The sequence below is a fragment of the Silene latifolia genome, chromosome 9, assembly GCF_048544455.1.
Source record: "Silene latifolia isolate original U9 population chromosome 9, ASM4854445v1, whole genome shotgun sequence".
In the NCBI taxonomy this organism is placed as follows: Eukaryota; Viridiplantae; Streptophyta; class Magnoliopsida; order Caryophyllales; family Caryophyllaceae; genus Silene; species Silene latifolia.
Genome location: NC_133534.1, coordinates 25,764,957 through 25,783,707, shown reverse-complemented (window position 1 = coordinate 25,783,707; position 18,751 = coordinate 25,764,957). Strand labels below are relative to the sequence as shown.

The 18,751-nt window shown below is 40.0% G+C and overlaps 1 protein-coding gene across 1 annotated transcript; it reads right to left on the bottom strand.

The window, feature by feature from the left end:
* Positions 1 to 12,179: 12,179 nt before the first annotated feature.
* Positions 12,180 to 13,637, bottom strand: LOC141600757 (scopoletin glucosyltransferase-like). Its single transcript, XM_074421005.1, has one exon. The coding sequence runs from the start codon at positions 13,635 to 13,637 to the stop codon at positions 12,180 to 12,182; it is 1,458 nt and encodes a 485-aa protein (XP_074277106.1).
* Between the last annotated feature and the right edge of the window lie 5,114 nt (positions 13,638 to 18,751).

The following is an 18,751-nucleotide window of genomic DNA, read 5'->3' as shown; positions in this document are numbered from 1 at the left end:
ATTTTATGCTCATTTTTGACCTTAAAAACACAATATTTATGAAATGAATCCAAATTAAATCATAAAAGTTTCAAAGTTTGAATTTTAAATTTTTTAACATTCTGGAATAAATCCATGACACTCATAATATCAAAAAAAATGGTTAAAAGTTTCGAATTAATTTTGAGAAAATATAGTTGCATTTTTATCGTTTTTATCTCATAAAATGTATAAAGTATACGAAAATTAAACCAATAATTTTTACAACTTTAGATCTGATTTGTGGGATATTAATGCAACTTAAAATAATTTTCTCAAGCCATGCAATACGTTTTAGCTAATTTTTGCTAAAATAGTCACTATTTATGCCATTTTTACTCAAAAATTCATAAATCATGCTAAAGAAGATCTCTTAATCTAGAAATTTACATACACTCTGTAAATCTTTCATGTGACATCATATTAAAAGATCATGGCTTAATTCGAAATTTAACTATTTTTAACCATTTTACCTCTTTTAATCCATCTTTATCTCATAAAAATCATAAATCATGCAATATTAATCAAATTAACTCGTCCTTTTACACACAACTTGTAAAATATTCATGTGAGGTCATATAAATTTTCCAAGGTCAGAAACGAAAGTTAACTATTTTTAGCATTTTAATTCCCATTTTAGTCATAAAAATGTAATAAAATGACCAAAAATCCTTAAAATGAGCAATAAATTTCCATGAATCATAAAAATGACCTAAAAACATATTAGGACCAGAATATATAACATGCATGATGATTTCGTGGCTTATACTTATAAATCACAAATTTTAAGTTTTATATGTTAACCATTTAACTCGGAAAAACAATAACCGATTATGCATGCAACATCCTTATGCTCTGATACCACTTGTTAGGTTCATATACCTATTATTAGACTCCTCTAATATTGAACTAATTAACTTGTTAGTTATTTGTTCTTTAGATCTAGTGCATGCATAACAAAATGAAAGATTTATAAGAAAAAAAAAACAATGTTTCTTACATTGTTGGTTGGTTCGAAATTATGGGCACAAGTAAGGTCACCTTCCTTCACTTGTTCTTGAGCTAAATGTGATGGATGATCCTCCTAAGACTCCAAGTATAGAAGCCACTCCAATAAATTGCACCCAAGGTTAATCCCAAAAATTCCTACTAATATTAACTAGATATATAGTAGAAATATTTCCTTAATAATACTAATATTCTTGCATTACTACCTCTAGTAATATTTGACGAGTGTATTAGTATTTATAGAGAGTTTTGTTGCATTTGCATGTGAGGAATTTAGAGAGAAAAACAAGTGAAGTAGCAACAACAAAAATGAGCAACCAATGCCCCTTTTGTAAGCCAAAAAACCGGTGGCTTGTAGAGCTCCAAGGGAATCTATTTTCTCTTGTTTTTATTCACTTGTTTTGTTTAGGTAGAGTGTGTAAGAGTTGGAATGATTAAAGCTAGTATGCAAGGTCACTATCAAGCTTTAATCATAAAACAATGAAGACAAAAGAGCATCTTTTGCTCATCTTATTTGGCCGAAATATTGGTCCTTATATGGACCATTTTTGCCTTTTATCATTTGTCCCACAAATGCTTATAAGTCTTATGTTTAACTATCTTACATATTTAATTATTAATGTAATTATTTAACACTTAAATATTACAATTAATAATATAATATACACTCCACTATTTGAGTAGTATACTACCATTATATCAACATATAATGGGTCCCATAATTACTAGTTAGTTAAAAGAGTAAATTATCAATTACACCCACGTCAAATGCACTTTTTTACATTTACTCCCACGTCAATTTTTTTTTATTAAATTACACCCAAGTTAATAGCTCAGTTTACAAATTGCACCCCATCCCATTTTCCGGTGAAAAACTGTGTAAAATGACAGATTTGCCCCCGCGTGTTTCTACTTGTGAATGAACCTGTTATAACTCTTCATTCACTTCCCCCCTTTCACTTTTAACCCTAATTTCATCCCAAATATTTCCCCAAAATCTGCCCCTTTCAAATTCCCCCAATTAAATCTTAATTATTAGTATATTGATCATCCGTCACCATCAATCACGTTAATAATCATCTGTAAGTTCCCCTTTCATCTCTTCTTTGTAATTTGTTTGTTGGTTAATTTTTAATTTTTGATTTCTGTTGCTATCAATCACGTTAATAATCATTGCTATGGAATTATTCAATGTTGTTTATCCTAATTTGCGACTTTATCTTTGCATTTCTGGGTTTGAATTGTACTCTTGTTTCTTTATGCATTTCTGGGTTTGGTTTGTATTTCTGGGTTTTTTTCTTTGTTTTTTACCCTAATTTCTTGGTTTATAATTGATGGGCATTCTGAGGAATTGATGTAACAGAAGCCGCCCTTGAATCATTTGGACCTTCAGAGGGGGAAAGTGAAGTTGTACTGCGTGACAACAATGCGCAAAAGGAGACGTCTTTCTGATTTTCTGGGTTTTCAATTTCTTGATTAATTTCGGTCATTGATGGCAATTAAATTAGGTTATTTCTGGGTTTTGAATATTTGGGATTTAATTAGTTTAATTCTGTATTTTGAATTTCTGGGTATTGTATTTCTGGGTTTATGAGTTTTGTATTTCTATGCCTTAGCTTATGAATTCTGGGTATTGTAGGAAAGATGAGCAGCAACGCGTCTATAGTTCAGGGTATACAGGATAAGATTCATCGCATATTGGGTGAGGCTCCAAAACTATTTCAGCGTTTAGATGTTGTTTTGGCACCAACCGCCGTGTGGGATATGTTGACTAGCCAAGACCCGGTACTCCAACTGCTTCGGCCTCTTTTCGTGAATATCCCAAGTCCATCTCACGCTCTGAACCTTGGTGGTGTCGTCTCAAGTAGTAAGTTGCAGCATCCATAAGAGTTAGGTTTGTTGTGATTTTGTGATTTGCAACTACCAATTTCATTTACGTTCGTATGTTTGGTCTGTTGCATGAATGGTTGCCGATAAACGGGAGGAACTGAAACAGCTGACTAATGAGGTGGTCATTCTTTTTGAAAGGATCCGAAATGTCTTGTCCTGGGATGCAGTGGTGGATATATGCCGTGTGAGTAGGAGAATTGTGAACCTCCCAGAAGGACAACATGAGTACCTCAGGATTCTGGATGTTTATTGTGATCATTTAGAGTCCCTACACGAAGACAAGCTTAGAGAAGAAAGGCTTCGAGAGCTTGACTCTTCTCCTTCTTCGATGACAAGATTCTGTAGATGAATGAGTGTATTCAAAGGGGGCAGGCAGGGTATGGAGGTTGGGGGGTTCTAGCATGCTGTTGAACAATATGTTATATTTGCACTGATGTATTTGCACTTATGTAATGGATGCATTAAGGGATGTATTTGCACTGATGTACGGTGATGTATGCTAGAGTAGTGTTTCAATTAGAGTACTCTTTCAATTAACATATGTACTGTTGAACAATATGTTTTAATTCAACAAATTTCTTTCGCTCATCTTTGTCTGATTAGCTTACTACCTCCAATTAGCTTTCCCTCCTCCCCATCAGACGATTACTACACAAGAAGCTAATCTAAACAAATCATAATAAGCTCCCTAAGATCAGAGCTTTATGAAGAGTTGTCATCAATGTAAACAACGGAAGTTCAAATAGTTCGACAACATCGTTCGCTAAAGCTAATCCAAACAACTTCAAACAAACCACAATTTAATCAAAGCTGCATTATACAAAAAGCATAATATAATTTTATAAATTTGATTACTACACAAGAGTACAAGGGTAATTAACTATAACTACTTCTTAAGCTAGCTTAATACTCTATCTTGCTTAATACTTGGCTAATTAACTTGCTGCAAGTGTTGCCAAAAACTTGTATTATCAGGAATCAAATCTCCAAAATCGAAATTGAAATCAAAATCAGAACCAAATTGATCATCGAAGCTTCCACCAAGGACGTCATCAAAGTCGAAATCATCTAATCCAAGTCCTTCTTCATTGCTCATCGAGAAATCAGGTTTAATATCATCAATAATAGTCGAAACATCTCCTTCGTTTCTTGACCTAATTTCCAATGCTTGATTACTCCTCAAACATTCCTGACTAAGGCTATCAACCCTCGAACCAACTTCATTTCGTAACCGCTCCAACGCAACTTTTCAAGCTCATTGAATACAAATTAATAAAATTGAACACATTGAACAAAAACAAAACAATGGGGAATGAATTACCTTGAGGATTAGTAACACAATGAAGGAAATCAAATTAGGGGAAATATAAGAGAGAAGGATGAAGAAGGGAAGGGAATGAATGAGAGAGTAAACATCAAACACACACAAGGTTAATAAAGAATGGTAGAAGGGCAAAATCGTCTTAAAAATATGTTTTATCCCAGAAATTTTGAAAATTGACGGAAATTTGGCCGGATTCCGATATTGGGTGCAATTTGTAAACTGAGCTATTAACTTGGGTGTAATTTAATAAAAAATTTTGACGTGGGAGTAAATGTAAAAAAGTGCATTTGACGTGGGTGTAATTGATAATTTACTCAAATTAAAATTACAACTTCTTGTAACTTTAAATAACTAATTACCTCTACTTCAAAAATTATATAATACCTCAACTAATTTAGTAATTTAACGCTTAATTACTAAATTAAATCTTATTTAATCACATTAAAATAAGACGCAAAATTGCACTCCCATAATTAAGGAATTAATTAATTCGTATCGCATACAATTAATTAAATATCTATTTGGGCCTCATCCTATAGGTGTGACCTAAAGGGATCAACTGACCACCACCGTCACACGACAGTAATGTCAAACTCTAGTTAGCCAATCATTACCGATTAATGACGGTCAGTCGACTGTATAAAGAATCATCCCTCACGTATTCTTAGTATGAGATTTAATTATGATATTTTAAATCATATGATCGCACTATTGTTGAGGACACATTTCCCAACACCGTCCAATATAGGTGGATGTATCCATTTAGGTAATAAAAGTTAACTAGTATTATTGGCATTATAACTATTATTCTTTTATACACTTTAATTTTTTAACTTTATCAACTTTTAATTAAGCTCTATAATTATATTATAGGTTTCTTAAACACATGAAGAAGAAAATTGGTAACAAAGCTTGGGTAGAAGGTTCTATATGCAATGCATATTTAACAGAAGAGATTGCAAATTTTTGCTCGCTTTACTTTGAAAAACATATAGAAACCAAGGCAAAATACTTGAACATTGACAAAGAGGATGAAATTGATGCAAGTTTACCCGAGTTTTTTCAAACTCATGATGATGAAGGTTGCTCAACAATTGGGGGAAAAAGATATTTGGATGACAAAGAATATAATCGTGCTCACCTTTACGTTCTATCTAATTGTGAAATCTTAGAACCATATGAAATGCAGTTTGTGACTGATTTCATGAAAGAGCATCCTAATGTGAGGAGGGATGATGTTTGGAATAAACACGAGGAGCAATTTCCATCATGGTTTAAGAAGCATGTTATTGAGTTGAATATCGAAGATGATTTGATAAGGAGTTTAGCCTCTGGTCCTTCACGAATGGTTAGAACTTGGAATCGATACCTAGTTAATGGATTCAATTTTCATACATTCAACTATGGTAAAAATAAGGCTAGATGCAATTATGGTGTCACTATTTCCTCTCTTAATGGCAATGAATATTATGGTATAGTAGAGGAAATATTTGAGATGTGCTATAATGGGCGTGAGCGTGCTTATAAGACTATGTTATTCAAGGTTGAATGGAAGGACAATTCTATAGCCAGAACAAGAGTACATGAACGTTACAAACTCGTAGAAGTGAATCATACTAGAACATATTCTAAGTATGACCCTTTTATACTCGCACATCAAGCTCATCAAGTGTATTTCTCTTCTTATCCATGCACGAGGAATGATAGAAATTAAAAGCAATGGTGGGCAGTCTTTAAGACAAAGGCAAGATAAAAAATAGATACCTCTTTTTTCCAAGAAGAAGTAGTATCAAGTAGCACCATTTTGTCTACAATTGAAGAAATCGGTTACGAGAATGGGAATGAAGAGGGTGAAGAGTTGGAAGATGAGGAAGAGGAGGAAGAGAATGGAGAAGATATAGAGTTGGAGGACTGGGAGGAGGAAATAGATAATGATAATGATGATGATGATGAAGAAGTTGATGATGATGATGATGATGAGGAGGAGGATGAAAATGAGGATGAGGATGAGGATGAGGATGAGGATGAGGATGAAACTGATGAAGAAGATGATGAGGATTAGTGTTAGTTATTTTGGTAAATTTACTAACAACATTGTTTAATTTTATTTTATATTTTATTGCAATTATGTTTTTATTTTACTAACAACATTGTTTAATAATTTTTTTTTTTTGCAATTGTAGATGGCAGGAGGTCGCGCAGGACGAGGTAGACAGCGAGGCGGGGGTAGTCAGCGTCGTAGTACGTGTTCTTTAGAGGAAGAGGACACGGAGATTGAGCAGACGTCGGTCGAGGAATCGACCAATGATGACTCATCAGATCAGGGACCCGAGATTCAGTGGACTAATGATGGGAAGATGATACTTGATCCGGCTGGTCTTTGGTAAGATATATGTTACTCATATGTTCATTTCATATACTCCATTAAAGTTACAATATTCATTCTTTGTTTAATATAAACTCGTACTTGTATTTAACATATTGTATTTCAGTTTAATCTAGAACGGTTGTTAGTGGTTGTTCGGCAAGTACGAAACAGAAGATGACAGGGGATGTTCCTACTTGTTGGACTGACGCTACGCCCCAACAAAAAGAAGAATGGTTCAACATCTTTCGGGTATATTTTTGTATATATTTAATTTGTTAATTTATATCTAAATTTCAATTAGTAATTTATACTAATAAATTTTTTTTATAGAAATCCTTTGATTAGCCGGCGGGATTGGAGTATATTGTCCGTGAAGGTACAATCATATTTGTACTAAAAGATATAGAGATATCATCTATAAGACCGTGAGGAGGAAAAAGGAGCCCGAGCATTTGAAAGGTGTGTATTATTTTATTAGTTTGATTACTTGTATTTAGTTATAATAAATTTATAAGTTATGTAATTTTAAAGTAGTTTCAGATAATTGAAAATAAGTTTTAATACTAAACAAAGATAGCCCGGCGGGCGAAGCCGGGCATCCATACTAGTTTAAAAATTATAACTAAAATCTTTGCGATTTCCATCTGCCAACAGGGGCGAGCGCCCCTGCTAGCCCCGAGCTCCAACACTACTACTCCGAGATACAAATGTGTCGTAATACGGCAAAGTCAAAACATTGTTGTTAGTTAGTGTATATTATGTAAATATTAGTTAGCATAATATCCTCCTTTTAGTTAGCTAGTATATTGTAAATTAGGTAATTGTATCCCCTAATTATAGCTAAGATAGTTTGTACACTAACTATATATAATCAATGAGAAACCTAACCCTAATCAAGGGATTGAATCCTTAACATGGTATCGAGCTGAGAACGGAAATTTCGATCTCCTTCCTCGATCTCTGTGCCTGCCGTCGCCATCAGCCCTATTTTTTCGAAAATAGCGAGCCACCATGGTTTCTGATGCCGATGCTTCTCATTCAAATTCCTCAAAATCTCCTCTACATCCCGTTTTTACGGTTACCAACATCCAAAACAAGGTTCGTGTTCTTGACGGCACGAAAGTTACATATGCATCTTGGGTTCGCCTTTTCAAGCTACATGCTCGTGGTCATGACGTTCTATCCCACATCGATGGGACGCCTGCTCCACCACAGACCGATGAGTCCTATGCTGCTTGGATCAAAATCGATGCACATGTCTTGCAATGGATCTATGGTACCATGAGTGACGAGCTCCTCCCTCGGATTTTGGAAGATGAGTCCACTGCCCGTGAAGCATGGGTGCGGGTAGAAAACATCTTCACAAATAATAAGGGTGCTCGTGCTGCCGCCCTCGAGGCCGAATTTCATTCGCTCCGTCTCGAAGGCATGCCATCACTTGAGGCATACTGTCAACGCCTCCGTGAATTGGCCGGGATGCTTAAAGATGTCGACGCCGCCTTCTCCGACCGCCGCCTTGTCATACAACTGGTACGTGGCCTACCCAATGAATATGACACTGTCGCATCATACATTAATCAAACCATGCCTAGTTTCGAAACTTCTCGTAGTATGCTTGAATTAGAACTTCATCGTAAATCTGGCCGTGACGAGCCTCCCACGGCCTTGGCTGCTCCTGCCGCCACCTCCCCTGATTCGTGGACCGACCAACCTCCTAAGGCCACCCCTCCCCCTCCACGACAGAGTAATAATAATAATAATTCAAATAATAATAATCGACATCGTCGCAACAATAATAATTCAAATAGTAACAATCGCAACACTAGTAATACCAATAACCAATCTCGCTACCCTACTGCCTCGGCTCCTCAGGCCATGTCCTACCCACAACAGTGGGGACCACCACCCTCTTGGCCTGCTGCTTGGGTACCACCACCCTGCCCGTACCCAACCCAACCCGGCTGGGTTCCCTACCCAACCCAAACCCCTCGGCCTCCCTCTTACTATCCACGAAATCAGGCCTATCGAAATCAGGGACAAGCTTATGTGTTGGACTCCGAGCCTCCACAACCAACGGACCTCAGTTAGGCTTTCCAAGCACTCTCCATACAACATCAGGCTGACCCGTGGTATATGGATACGGGTGCATCATCTCATCTCACTTCCGACCCAGGTATGATTGCTAATCCTCTTAATACGAGTAAAATTCGTTCGATTTATGTCGGAAACGGGAATAGCATTCCAGTTTTAGGCTCGGGCACCTCGACCCTAACCACAAATTCCCGTACCTTGCATTTACGACACATCCTTCATACCCCTAACATTATAAAGAACTTAATTTCCGTCAGACAGTTTACCAAAGATAATAATGTTAGTGTAGAATTTGACCCGTTTGGCTTTTCTGTGAAGGATATTCCGACTGGGAAACTGATTATGCGGAGTGACAGTGACGGAGAACTTTATCCCGTGTCTACACACCCTTCCTCGAGTCCGTCCAAGTCGCCTCAAGCCCTCATCACTCACGGTCAAGACGTCTGGCATTCTCGTCTTGGTCACCCCGGGTCATCAATTTTAAGTCTTTTAAGTTCTCAGCGTCGTATTTCTTGTAATAAGACTCATGCTTTCGATTTATGCCCGTCGTGTCAAATAAGTAAACACAAACGTCTTCCATTTTATGATTCTACTTCGCATTCATTAGCTCCCTTTGATATCGTTCATTGTGATCTTTGGACATCCCCATTATTAAGCAAAACTGGCTTTAAATATTACATGGTTTTAATCGACAATTTCTCTCAATTTGTATGGGTTTATCCGCTCAAATTTAAATCACAAGTATTCGATAAATTCACGCAATTTGCTAGTTTTGTATTCACTCAATTCCACACAAAAATCAAGTCATTTCAATGTTATATGGGTCGTGAGTTTGACAATGCAGCCTTCACTAATTTTGCTCACAAAAATGGACTTGTGTTTCGATTCTCGTGTCCACAAACTTCACCTCAAAATGGAAAGTCCGAAAGAATGATTCGTCGTCTCAATGACATTGTCCTTGTCCTCCTCCAAACCACCTCTCTACCTCCAAATTTATGGGTCGATGCTCTTCATACCGCCACACACCTTCATAACATTCTTCCGACCTCCACTCTCAAATTTCGAAGTCCCACATCCATCCTCTACCTCAAAAACCCGTCATATGACCACCTTCGAGTCTTCGGGTGTGCTTGTTACCCGAACATTTCAGCCACTCGCCCACACAAACTCGCCCCTAAGTCCCTCCAATGTGTTTTCCTTGGGTACCCCCCAAATCAACGGGGCTATCGTTGTCTTGATATGTCCTCCGGTCGTGTCTACATCTCCCGTCATGTCACTTTCGCGGAATCGGTCTTTCCCTATGCCTCTGTTCCTCGCCCCAAGCCCAACTCCTATCACTTCCTTGACCCCACATCGGACCACTTAAACCCCCTCATCCTTGACCAATTTCGCACCCCAGCCCAACCCAACAACCCACCCGAAACCCCTAACCCAAATTCGTCCACCCCTGACCCAAACCCGTCATCCCCTACCCCAACCCGTACACCCTCTCCAACCTTTGAACCCAATACTCCTGCTCCACCCGTCACTACCCCCCTTCCAGCAGCTCCTCCCCACCATCAGCTTCCGCCTCCCCTCCTCCACCTACCCCACCTCCACCTCCCCCACCTCCACCTCTCCCTCCACCGCGTCAAAACCCCATACCCACCCACTCTATGTCTACCCGAGCAATGAACGGCATTTTTAAGCCTAAAGCTCTCACCTCGACATCCTCCATATCCCCACTGCTCAAATCCCCTACCCTCGCCCTAGCCGACCCCAACTGGAAACGTGCTATGACTGACGAATTTACCGCATTAAAGGACAATCATACATGGGATTTGGTCCCGAAACCTAATGATGCATCTATTATTCGCTGTCTTTGGTTATATCGTCATAAATTTCATGCAGATGGCACACTACAGCGATATAAGGCAAGGCTCGTCGTCAATGGTAAGACACAACAGGTCGGTGTTGACTGTGATGAAACTTTTAACCCGGTTGTCAAACCAACGACGATTCGCACTATCTTGAGTTTAGCTGTATCCAGGTCATGGCCTATTAATCAACTCGATGTCAAAAATGCCTTTTTACATGGTGACTTGGAAGAAACAGTTTACATGCATCAACCGCCCGGATTTGTTGATCCCTCTGCCCCGAATCATGTGTGCAAGCTTCGGAAATCATTATACGGCCTCAAACAGGAACCTAGGGCATGGTATCACCGATTTGCTACTTTTATTATTTCCCAGGGCTTTGTCAGCAGTCGATGTGACCCGTCATTATTTATTTACAAATCCAACACGGGAACCGCATATTTATTACTATATGTCGATGACATTGTTCTTACCGCTTCGAGTGCAGGTCTTATACGATCCATTATCGCTACATTATCTCGGGAATTTGCAATGACGGATGTTGGCACTCTCCATCACTTCCTTGGCATTAAGGTAACTCGGTCCAAAGCTGGTCTTTTTCTATCTCAAGAACAATATGCCCGTGACATTATTAACCGCGCCAAAATGAGCTCATGCAAGCCCAGCCATACTCCCGTGGATCCCGGCTCCAAACTAAGTGCAAATTCCGGTCCACCTATTGATGATCCCACTTTATATCGAAGCCTTGCCGGTGCTTTACAATATCTTACTTTTACAAGGCCCGATATCTCCTATGCCGTGCAACAAGTATGTCTTTTTATGCATGATCCTCGTGCCCCGCATCTTCACTTTCTCAAGCGGATTCTTCGCTATCTTCAGGGTACACTTGGTCACGGCATAACCATCTCCCCATCTCGGTCCCTGAATCTTACTGCTTACTCTGATGCCGACTGGGGTGGGTGCCCTGACTCAAGACGGTCCACATCCGGCTATTGTGTTTTTTTGGGTGACAATCTTATTTCCTGGTCGTCTAAGCGTCAGGCCACTATTTCCCGATCAAGTGCTGAGGCCGAATATCGCGGCGTTGCCAATACTGTTGCTGAGACTAGTTGGATACGTAATTTATTACTTGAGCTGAATGTCCCAATCCAACGGTCAACTATTGTGTTTTGCGATAATGTTTCCGCGGTTTATTTATCCGGCAACCCCGTTCAGCACCAACGCACTAAGCACGTGGAACTTGACATTCACTTTGTTCGGGACAAAGTAAAGCTGGGCGAAGTTCGCGTTCTACATGTACCAGCCGAATACCAATACGCCGACATTTTCACCAAAGGTCTTCCTCGTCCTCTGTTCCAACGGTTTTGCTCCAGTTTGAGCGTTCGTTCCCCTCCCGTTCCAACTGCGGGGGCGTGTTAGTTAGTGTATATTATGTAAATATTAGTTAGCATAATATCCTCCTTTTAGTTAGCTAGTATATTGTAAATTAGGTAATTGTATCCCCTAATTATAGCTAAGATAGTTTGTACACTAACTATATATAATCAATGAGAAACCTAACCCTAATCAAGGGATTGAATCCTTAACAATTGTGTTTACTAAATAGGAGTAGTATTAATAAGTACTATGCTCTATTCTGAGTGCGATAATCCCTCAAATCATCAATGAATGCAGTCAAGCCGGAGTAAGATGACCCACCTTCTGCTACCGATTTCCACGCCATGTCCTTCAACTGTTTTGCTCGTTGTTTCATTTCCTCAGCCTCATCTCCTTCTGTAATATTTCTCAATGTTGTCTCAATAGCCTCCCGGCTTATGAGGTCTTCTACTGATGGCGATATACTCCATTTTTTCACTCCAACAGAAACTCCAGTTTTCAAAATATGAGTCACTAGTTTTTCATTGTAAAACTGCTCGGCAAAAATCGGCCATGTCACCATTGGTACGCCAGCCGTGATGCCTTCTAGAGTCGAGTTCCATCCACAATGAGTCACAAACGCGCCTATAGCCTTGTGCTCTAGTATCAGTACTTGCGGGGCCCATCCTCTTATTATAAGACCTTTCCCTTGTGTCCTTTGCTCGAATCCAGGTGGCAGCCATTCTTCACCGTTCTCGGCACTTCGTACCACCCAAATGAAATTCTTTCCCGAACTTTCTAGAGCCATAGAGATCTCATGTTGTTGTGGAGCAATAAAGGGTGCTACACTTCCGAAGCAAATGTAAACAACCGAAGCTGGCTTTTTTAAGTCAAGCCAAGTCAAGCAGGCGCGGTCATTAATCGAAGTTTCTTTTCCTCTTTGAGCCTTCTCTTCGATGCTCCTATTACATAGAGAAACTGGTCCCACATGCCATGCCTTTCTTCCTTGTTCCTTCTTGAAAAAGTCGGCATAATCGGGTTCTAGCTCGTAAAAGCTGTTAACAATCACCCCATAAATCTCGTCCTCTGATTTCTTGATCTGATAATCAAATATCTTACGGAAAGCGTCCTCCTTGTTACTGATTAAATCCGGGTGAACTTGGGAGCGAAACAACTTGATCTCATGGGGAATAAGAGGAATAGAGAATGTCGCATCATCAGACGCGAGATTCTCAAAAGGCTTATATACGCGGATTAGCTCTTGAGCGCATAAGGCAAAGTAGCTAATTCCAAGGAAGACAACCCGAGGAACGTCAGACTTGTTTGCAGTCTCACTGGTCCAAGGGAAGAACATATCTGCCACGAGGCAATCGGGTCGGACCTTATCAAGGAATTGTTCTAGCTGCTCCGAGAGCAGTTGGGTAGATTGCATGAACTTGTGGCTCAATCCAAGTTTTATTGCAATATCTGCATTCTCACAGCCTTCCGGTAGTCCAGCTTCTTGGGCCGGAAACTTGAATATCTCTAAATTTATGTGCTGGTTTCCGGTTTTGTGGTTCATTTCAATGGCCTTGGTGAAGGATGAGGCATTGACGGGGGTGGTTATGATGGTCACCTTGACATTGCGAGATGCGAAGAGCCTCGCAATGTTGAGGAGCGGGATCATGTGACCGGGAGCCGGGAATGGGAACAGAATTATGTGAAGTTGGTGGTGTTTGGCATCCATTTTTTATGAGATACTGAATGAAAAACTAATAGTTTTAAGAATGGAAATCATGGGTAATTTATACTGTAGATGTTAGTACAAACTACAATAGAAAGGCGTTTTGTAATTGACTTGTGCACTGATGTAAACAAATCAAAGGATCTTTGACATAGTTGGAAAACTATTATTGTGTACATCACTGATCATATCATCCTTTTTTTTTTCGTAGTTGCTATTCCTGTATGGGTTTTACCATCTATGGATTTTTTTACATTTTTTTTTCCAATATATGTCCTTTGTCTAGAAACAGAACAAAAAAAAAAAACTTCTCTCTAATACACTCCCTTACAAAATTAATCAAATCCACAAAATTATTCAAATCCGTCAAATTACACAATTATGGATGCTAATTCGCGTATTGATCAAGTAATAATTCTAATTCTTAATTCTTAGTTTTATTAATTATATTATATCAAATTAAGAAATTGATTTAAACTAATTAAATTAGGGTTTGCTTAGACCATTGCCGGCGTTGGGTGAGGGAAGGCGACCGTTACTGATGTTGGACGGAGGAACGGCATCCGTCAGATGTTGTGTCGGCGACGCCGGTGCTGGCAGGGTAGGGGTAAAGTGTGTCGTCCCAAGTGGCATTTTTAATTTTGCAGGATTTGGAAAAAAAGATAGCATCTTCTATATTGCGTTTGGAGATTCCCAGTTTGTATATATCACTTGGTCCCTGAGTACAAAAAGGTAAACACCACACATTTGTATATTGCTTGGTTGATCCAAAGTAATAATGCTCCATTTCGTTAAACATCTAAATCAGATTAAGATATTATTGTCTCAAGTTCTGTTTCTGCGTTTCATAAAATGGGAAGATGGAAAGAAACTGAAAGAAGGGTATTAAAATAAAAGAGGTATTATGGTCATTTACGTCCATAAATGAGTAAAGCTCGTACATAAATGAGCACCACATTTTTTTTTTGATTAAAACCCGTGAGGGTTAATTCCTTACTATTAAATCATCGCCGGCCAAAGACAACAACCAATCCGGAAAGTCCCTTTGCCAACTATGCCTACCAGCAACCCATGGCCTCGTATGAGCAAGTCCATGTGCCACTCTATTAAAATTCCTACGAACAAAATTAAAGGAAACAGATTCAAAGAAATTACAAAAACTCAAAATATCCTTATAAATTAAAGAAAGCTCGCTTCGCCCTGACCAACAACTCTTGAGATCCTCGATCACTCCTCGACAATCGCTCTCGATCACGACTAAGGGAAGTCCAGCAGCTTTGGCCTCCTTTAGTCCGTGTAACACCGCCAACGCTTCAGCTACCTCCGGTGAAACGGTTCTCCTCTCTTGCACGGTCACCCCCATAGTACACTTCCCGCATCATCTCTACACACCATCCCTAACCCCGTACCCATCCCTTCCGCCACACCCGCATCGACATTGATTTTATGCCACCCCTCTCCCGACCTTTCCCAGCCACACCCCCCTTCAACAACCATCGGCTTCCCTGTGTTTTTATCCCCATCACCAGTCGCACCCTCTAACTCCCACATGAGCTCCCTCGTCCTCCGCACCACCTCCTCACCACGCCATTCTCCACCGTCAAACAGAACCTTTTTACGCTTCTCCCAAATGGCCCAACATCTAGTCATAAAAAGACCGCACTCTCTCCCATCCATGCCTCGCAGGACTTCCTCCGCTTACTCCCTCACCCTCCCACCACCCGCCTTAGGAAGCACATCCAACCCCAACCCCTCCCATATCCCTTCCACCCACCCACAATCCCGAACTACATGGAGACAAGTCTCCACGCAGCTTGAGCATCGAGGGCAATTATTATCCGTCAATTCCATATGGGCTGCTATATTCTTCCGAGTAGCTATAGCATCGTTGCATAGCTGCCAGAAGAACACTTTGACTCGAGGTAAAACGGGAGACTTCCAAATTTTACCCCAAAGCCATTTCTCCTTCGCGTAGTGTGATTGACCTGACTCCTCCCTATGACTCTCCTCCATGAGGAGCCTATAAGCCGACTTGACCGAATATTCCCCATACTTATCCGGTTCCCAACACCAATCGTTAGTCGGTCTAGTATCGCTAAGGCAAATCTGTAAGACACGAGAACTTTTAAAAGGAAGGAAAAGATGATTTACCTTGTCCTCGTCCCAGCCGTGCCCGGGTTCATCGAAATGATCAGCCACTTTCATATCCTCGCTCGCCATACCTCGTGGTGAAATAATCTTCATCGAGCTCGTTCCAGGAACCCACGGGTCACTCCATACACGCGTGTTCAACCCATTCCCAATTCTCTTTCTCGCCCCTAAACGCACCACTTCTCTAGCCTCCCATATACCCCTCCATGTGTAACTCGGATTCACACCAAGTTCAGCCTCCATAAAGTTCCTATCATGAAAATACTTCCCCTTAAGAACCCGAACCATCAAACAGGTATCCTCCGTCATCAACCTCCACGCCTGCTTCCCGATTAAGGCCAAGTTAAACTTCTCGAAGTCACGAAAGCCCATACCACCCTGGCTTTTATACCGACACATCTTACTCCATGTCACCCAAGGAATCTTCCTTCTCCCATTCTCCGTACCCCACCAGAAACGCGAAACAAGAGATCGAAGCTCATTACAAAAACTAGCAGGTAGCTAAAATACACTCATCGCACAGGTCGGAACTGCTTGGCCAATGGCCTTTATGAGTATCACCTTCCCCGCCTTATTGAGTAGCTTACCCCGCCATCCTTGTAACCGCTTACTTATCTTATCACGAATTAGCCTCGATAGCACCTGTTTCGACCTCCCAATTACCGTTGGCATGCCTAGATAACGGTCCTGCTCCTGCACCTCCCTCACGTTCAACACGCCCAGAACACCTTGCCTCTGTGTCAAAGAAGTACCCCGGCTAAAAGATGTGGTAGTTTTATCGAGGTTAACCTGCTGCCCGGATGCCCTTTCATACTCCCGAAGTATATCACACACAATCCCCGCTTCCGACTCATTTGCCCGCGTAAAAATAATGCTATCGTCTGCAAAAAACAAATGTGAAACAACCGGAGAATGTGGTGACACACGAATACCCTTAATCGCCCCTCTCTCAATACTCCGCCTTAATAAGCTCGATAAAACTTCCGCGCACAAAATGAAGAGGTACGGGGACAACGGGTCACCTTGGCGAAGTCCTCTTTCACGGACAAACTTCTCGAACAAAGACCCATTCACCGAGACCTTATAGGAAACGGTCCTGACACAAGCCATGACACGATTTACCCACCTCACATCGAGTCCCATACGGATCAAGACCGACTCCAAGAACCCCCATTCCACCCCGTCGTACGCCTTGGCCATATCTAATTTAAGAGCCATGTGCCCTCCATTGCTACGTGAATTCTTCATATAATGGAAAACCTCGAAGGCCACTAGGATATTATCAGTTATAAGCCGACCCGGGGTAAAGGCACTTTGGTTTTCCGAAACAATTTCTCCCAGAAAAATTTTCAACCTATTCGCAAGCACTTTTGACACTAATTTATAGACAACATTACACAAGCTAATAGGGCGAAAATCTTGCATTTTATCAAGCTCTTTTTTTTTGGAATCAGAACAATATTAGTTTCTTTCATACCTTCGGGAAATGGGGCTCCATTGAGAATATTTAGAACACATCGGGTCACGGAAGGTCCAACAATATGCCAGTAAGTTTGATAGAAAAGACCGTTCATCCCGTCAAGACCAGGAGCTTTCAACGGGTGCATGAGCACCACATTTTTTTATATAGCCTATTTGAGAACTTATAGTGGTGTTTAAACATCACCTACCAACAGCTCTATATTTTTAACTCAATGGGAATCAAACTCATGATTTCATGACCTAAAGATGGACAATTTACCATTAGGGCCTAACCCTTGTTCATATCACTCTTTTAGATACTCTTGATCCATAAAAAAATCACACCAACTAATCTTTTTCCTATTTCATTTTTTTATGCGTTGTTCTACTTATTACAGAGTACTCACTCCGATCCAAACAAATCATAACATAAGGAAAAAAGGGGTTATCTATAACTCTTATAAATGTCTCAAAACATCTTCAAACTAGCACAGTAGAGCAGTGCTCCATGTGCCTTGCGCGTGATGAACATCAACTACACTGTTCTCTACTTTGTTTAGTTTCTTTCTGACTCTTCATCCTTCTTTCTGTCTCTGTTCTCCTCTTTTCTCCTTCCTCTTTCTATACTTTCTTCTTCTTTATGATCCCGTCATTTCCTTCTTTCTTTTTTAATTTGTTTACTCCTCTTTCTACTTTCTTTATTCGGTCTTGGGCTTCCTCGCCATGAACTTCTTCTTCTTCTTTCTTGCTTATTCTTTCAATCGCTCAATTGTACTCTTTATTGATCTCCTTTCTATTTTCTGGGGTCGATGATGATTCTGATGACGGTGGCAGTAAATAACCAAATACAACCCACATGGGGAGATAAGACAAAAGTAAATTGTCTAGGGAGTAGCATTCTCTTTTGTCTTATCTACCCATGTGGTAATATTTGACCCGTCGCAATCTTGTGACGGATATACTCGTCACAAGGGAGACTTGCTGCTCATTGATAAGTGTACTTGTACTTTAGTGTATTGCTGAAAATTGACAGATCTGGATATTACCCGGATCCTTAGGATCCGGATATGGATATAGAAATTTCGGACCCTAAGGATAAGGGTAGGATCTGGATACGCTATGGTAAAATGGATCTGGATTTGGATCCTATAAGATCAGGTCCAGATCCTACCCGTTGCCATCAGTAGGTACTAGGTAGTATATATTTTGGGTGGTGCTCATTCATGGACGGATTTTACTATTTCATGAACATAAATGACCATTATACCTGAAGAGTTTATGGATTCAAGTATTTAAGAGGGGGAGGGGGTGAATTAGGTACTATTTTTAAAAATTTCAACTTGAACTTTATTGAATTAAAGTAAGTTGTTTGATAGTGTAGAAGAGTTGTGAATACATTGATTAAATTGAAGAATTAAACGAGTATTGAAATGTGAATACTTGCTGAAGCCTGAAGATAACAATGGTTCTGATTGTTGCTATTCGTCTCTTAGCATATGAAGTAC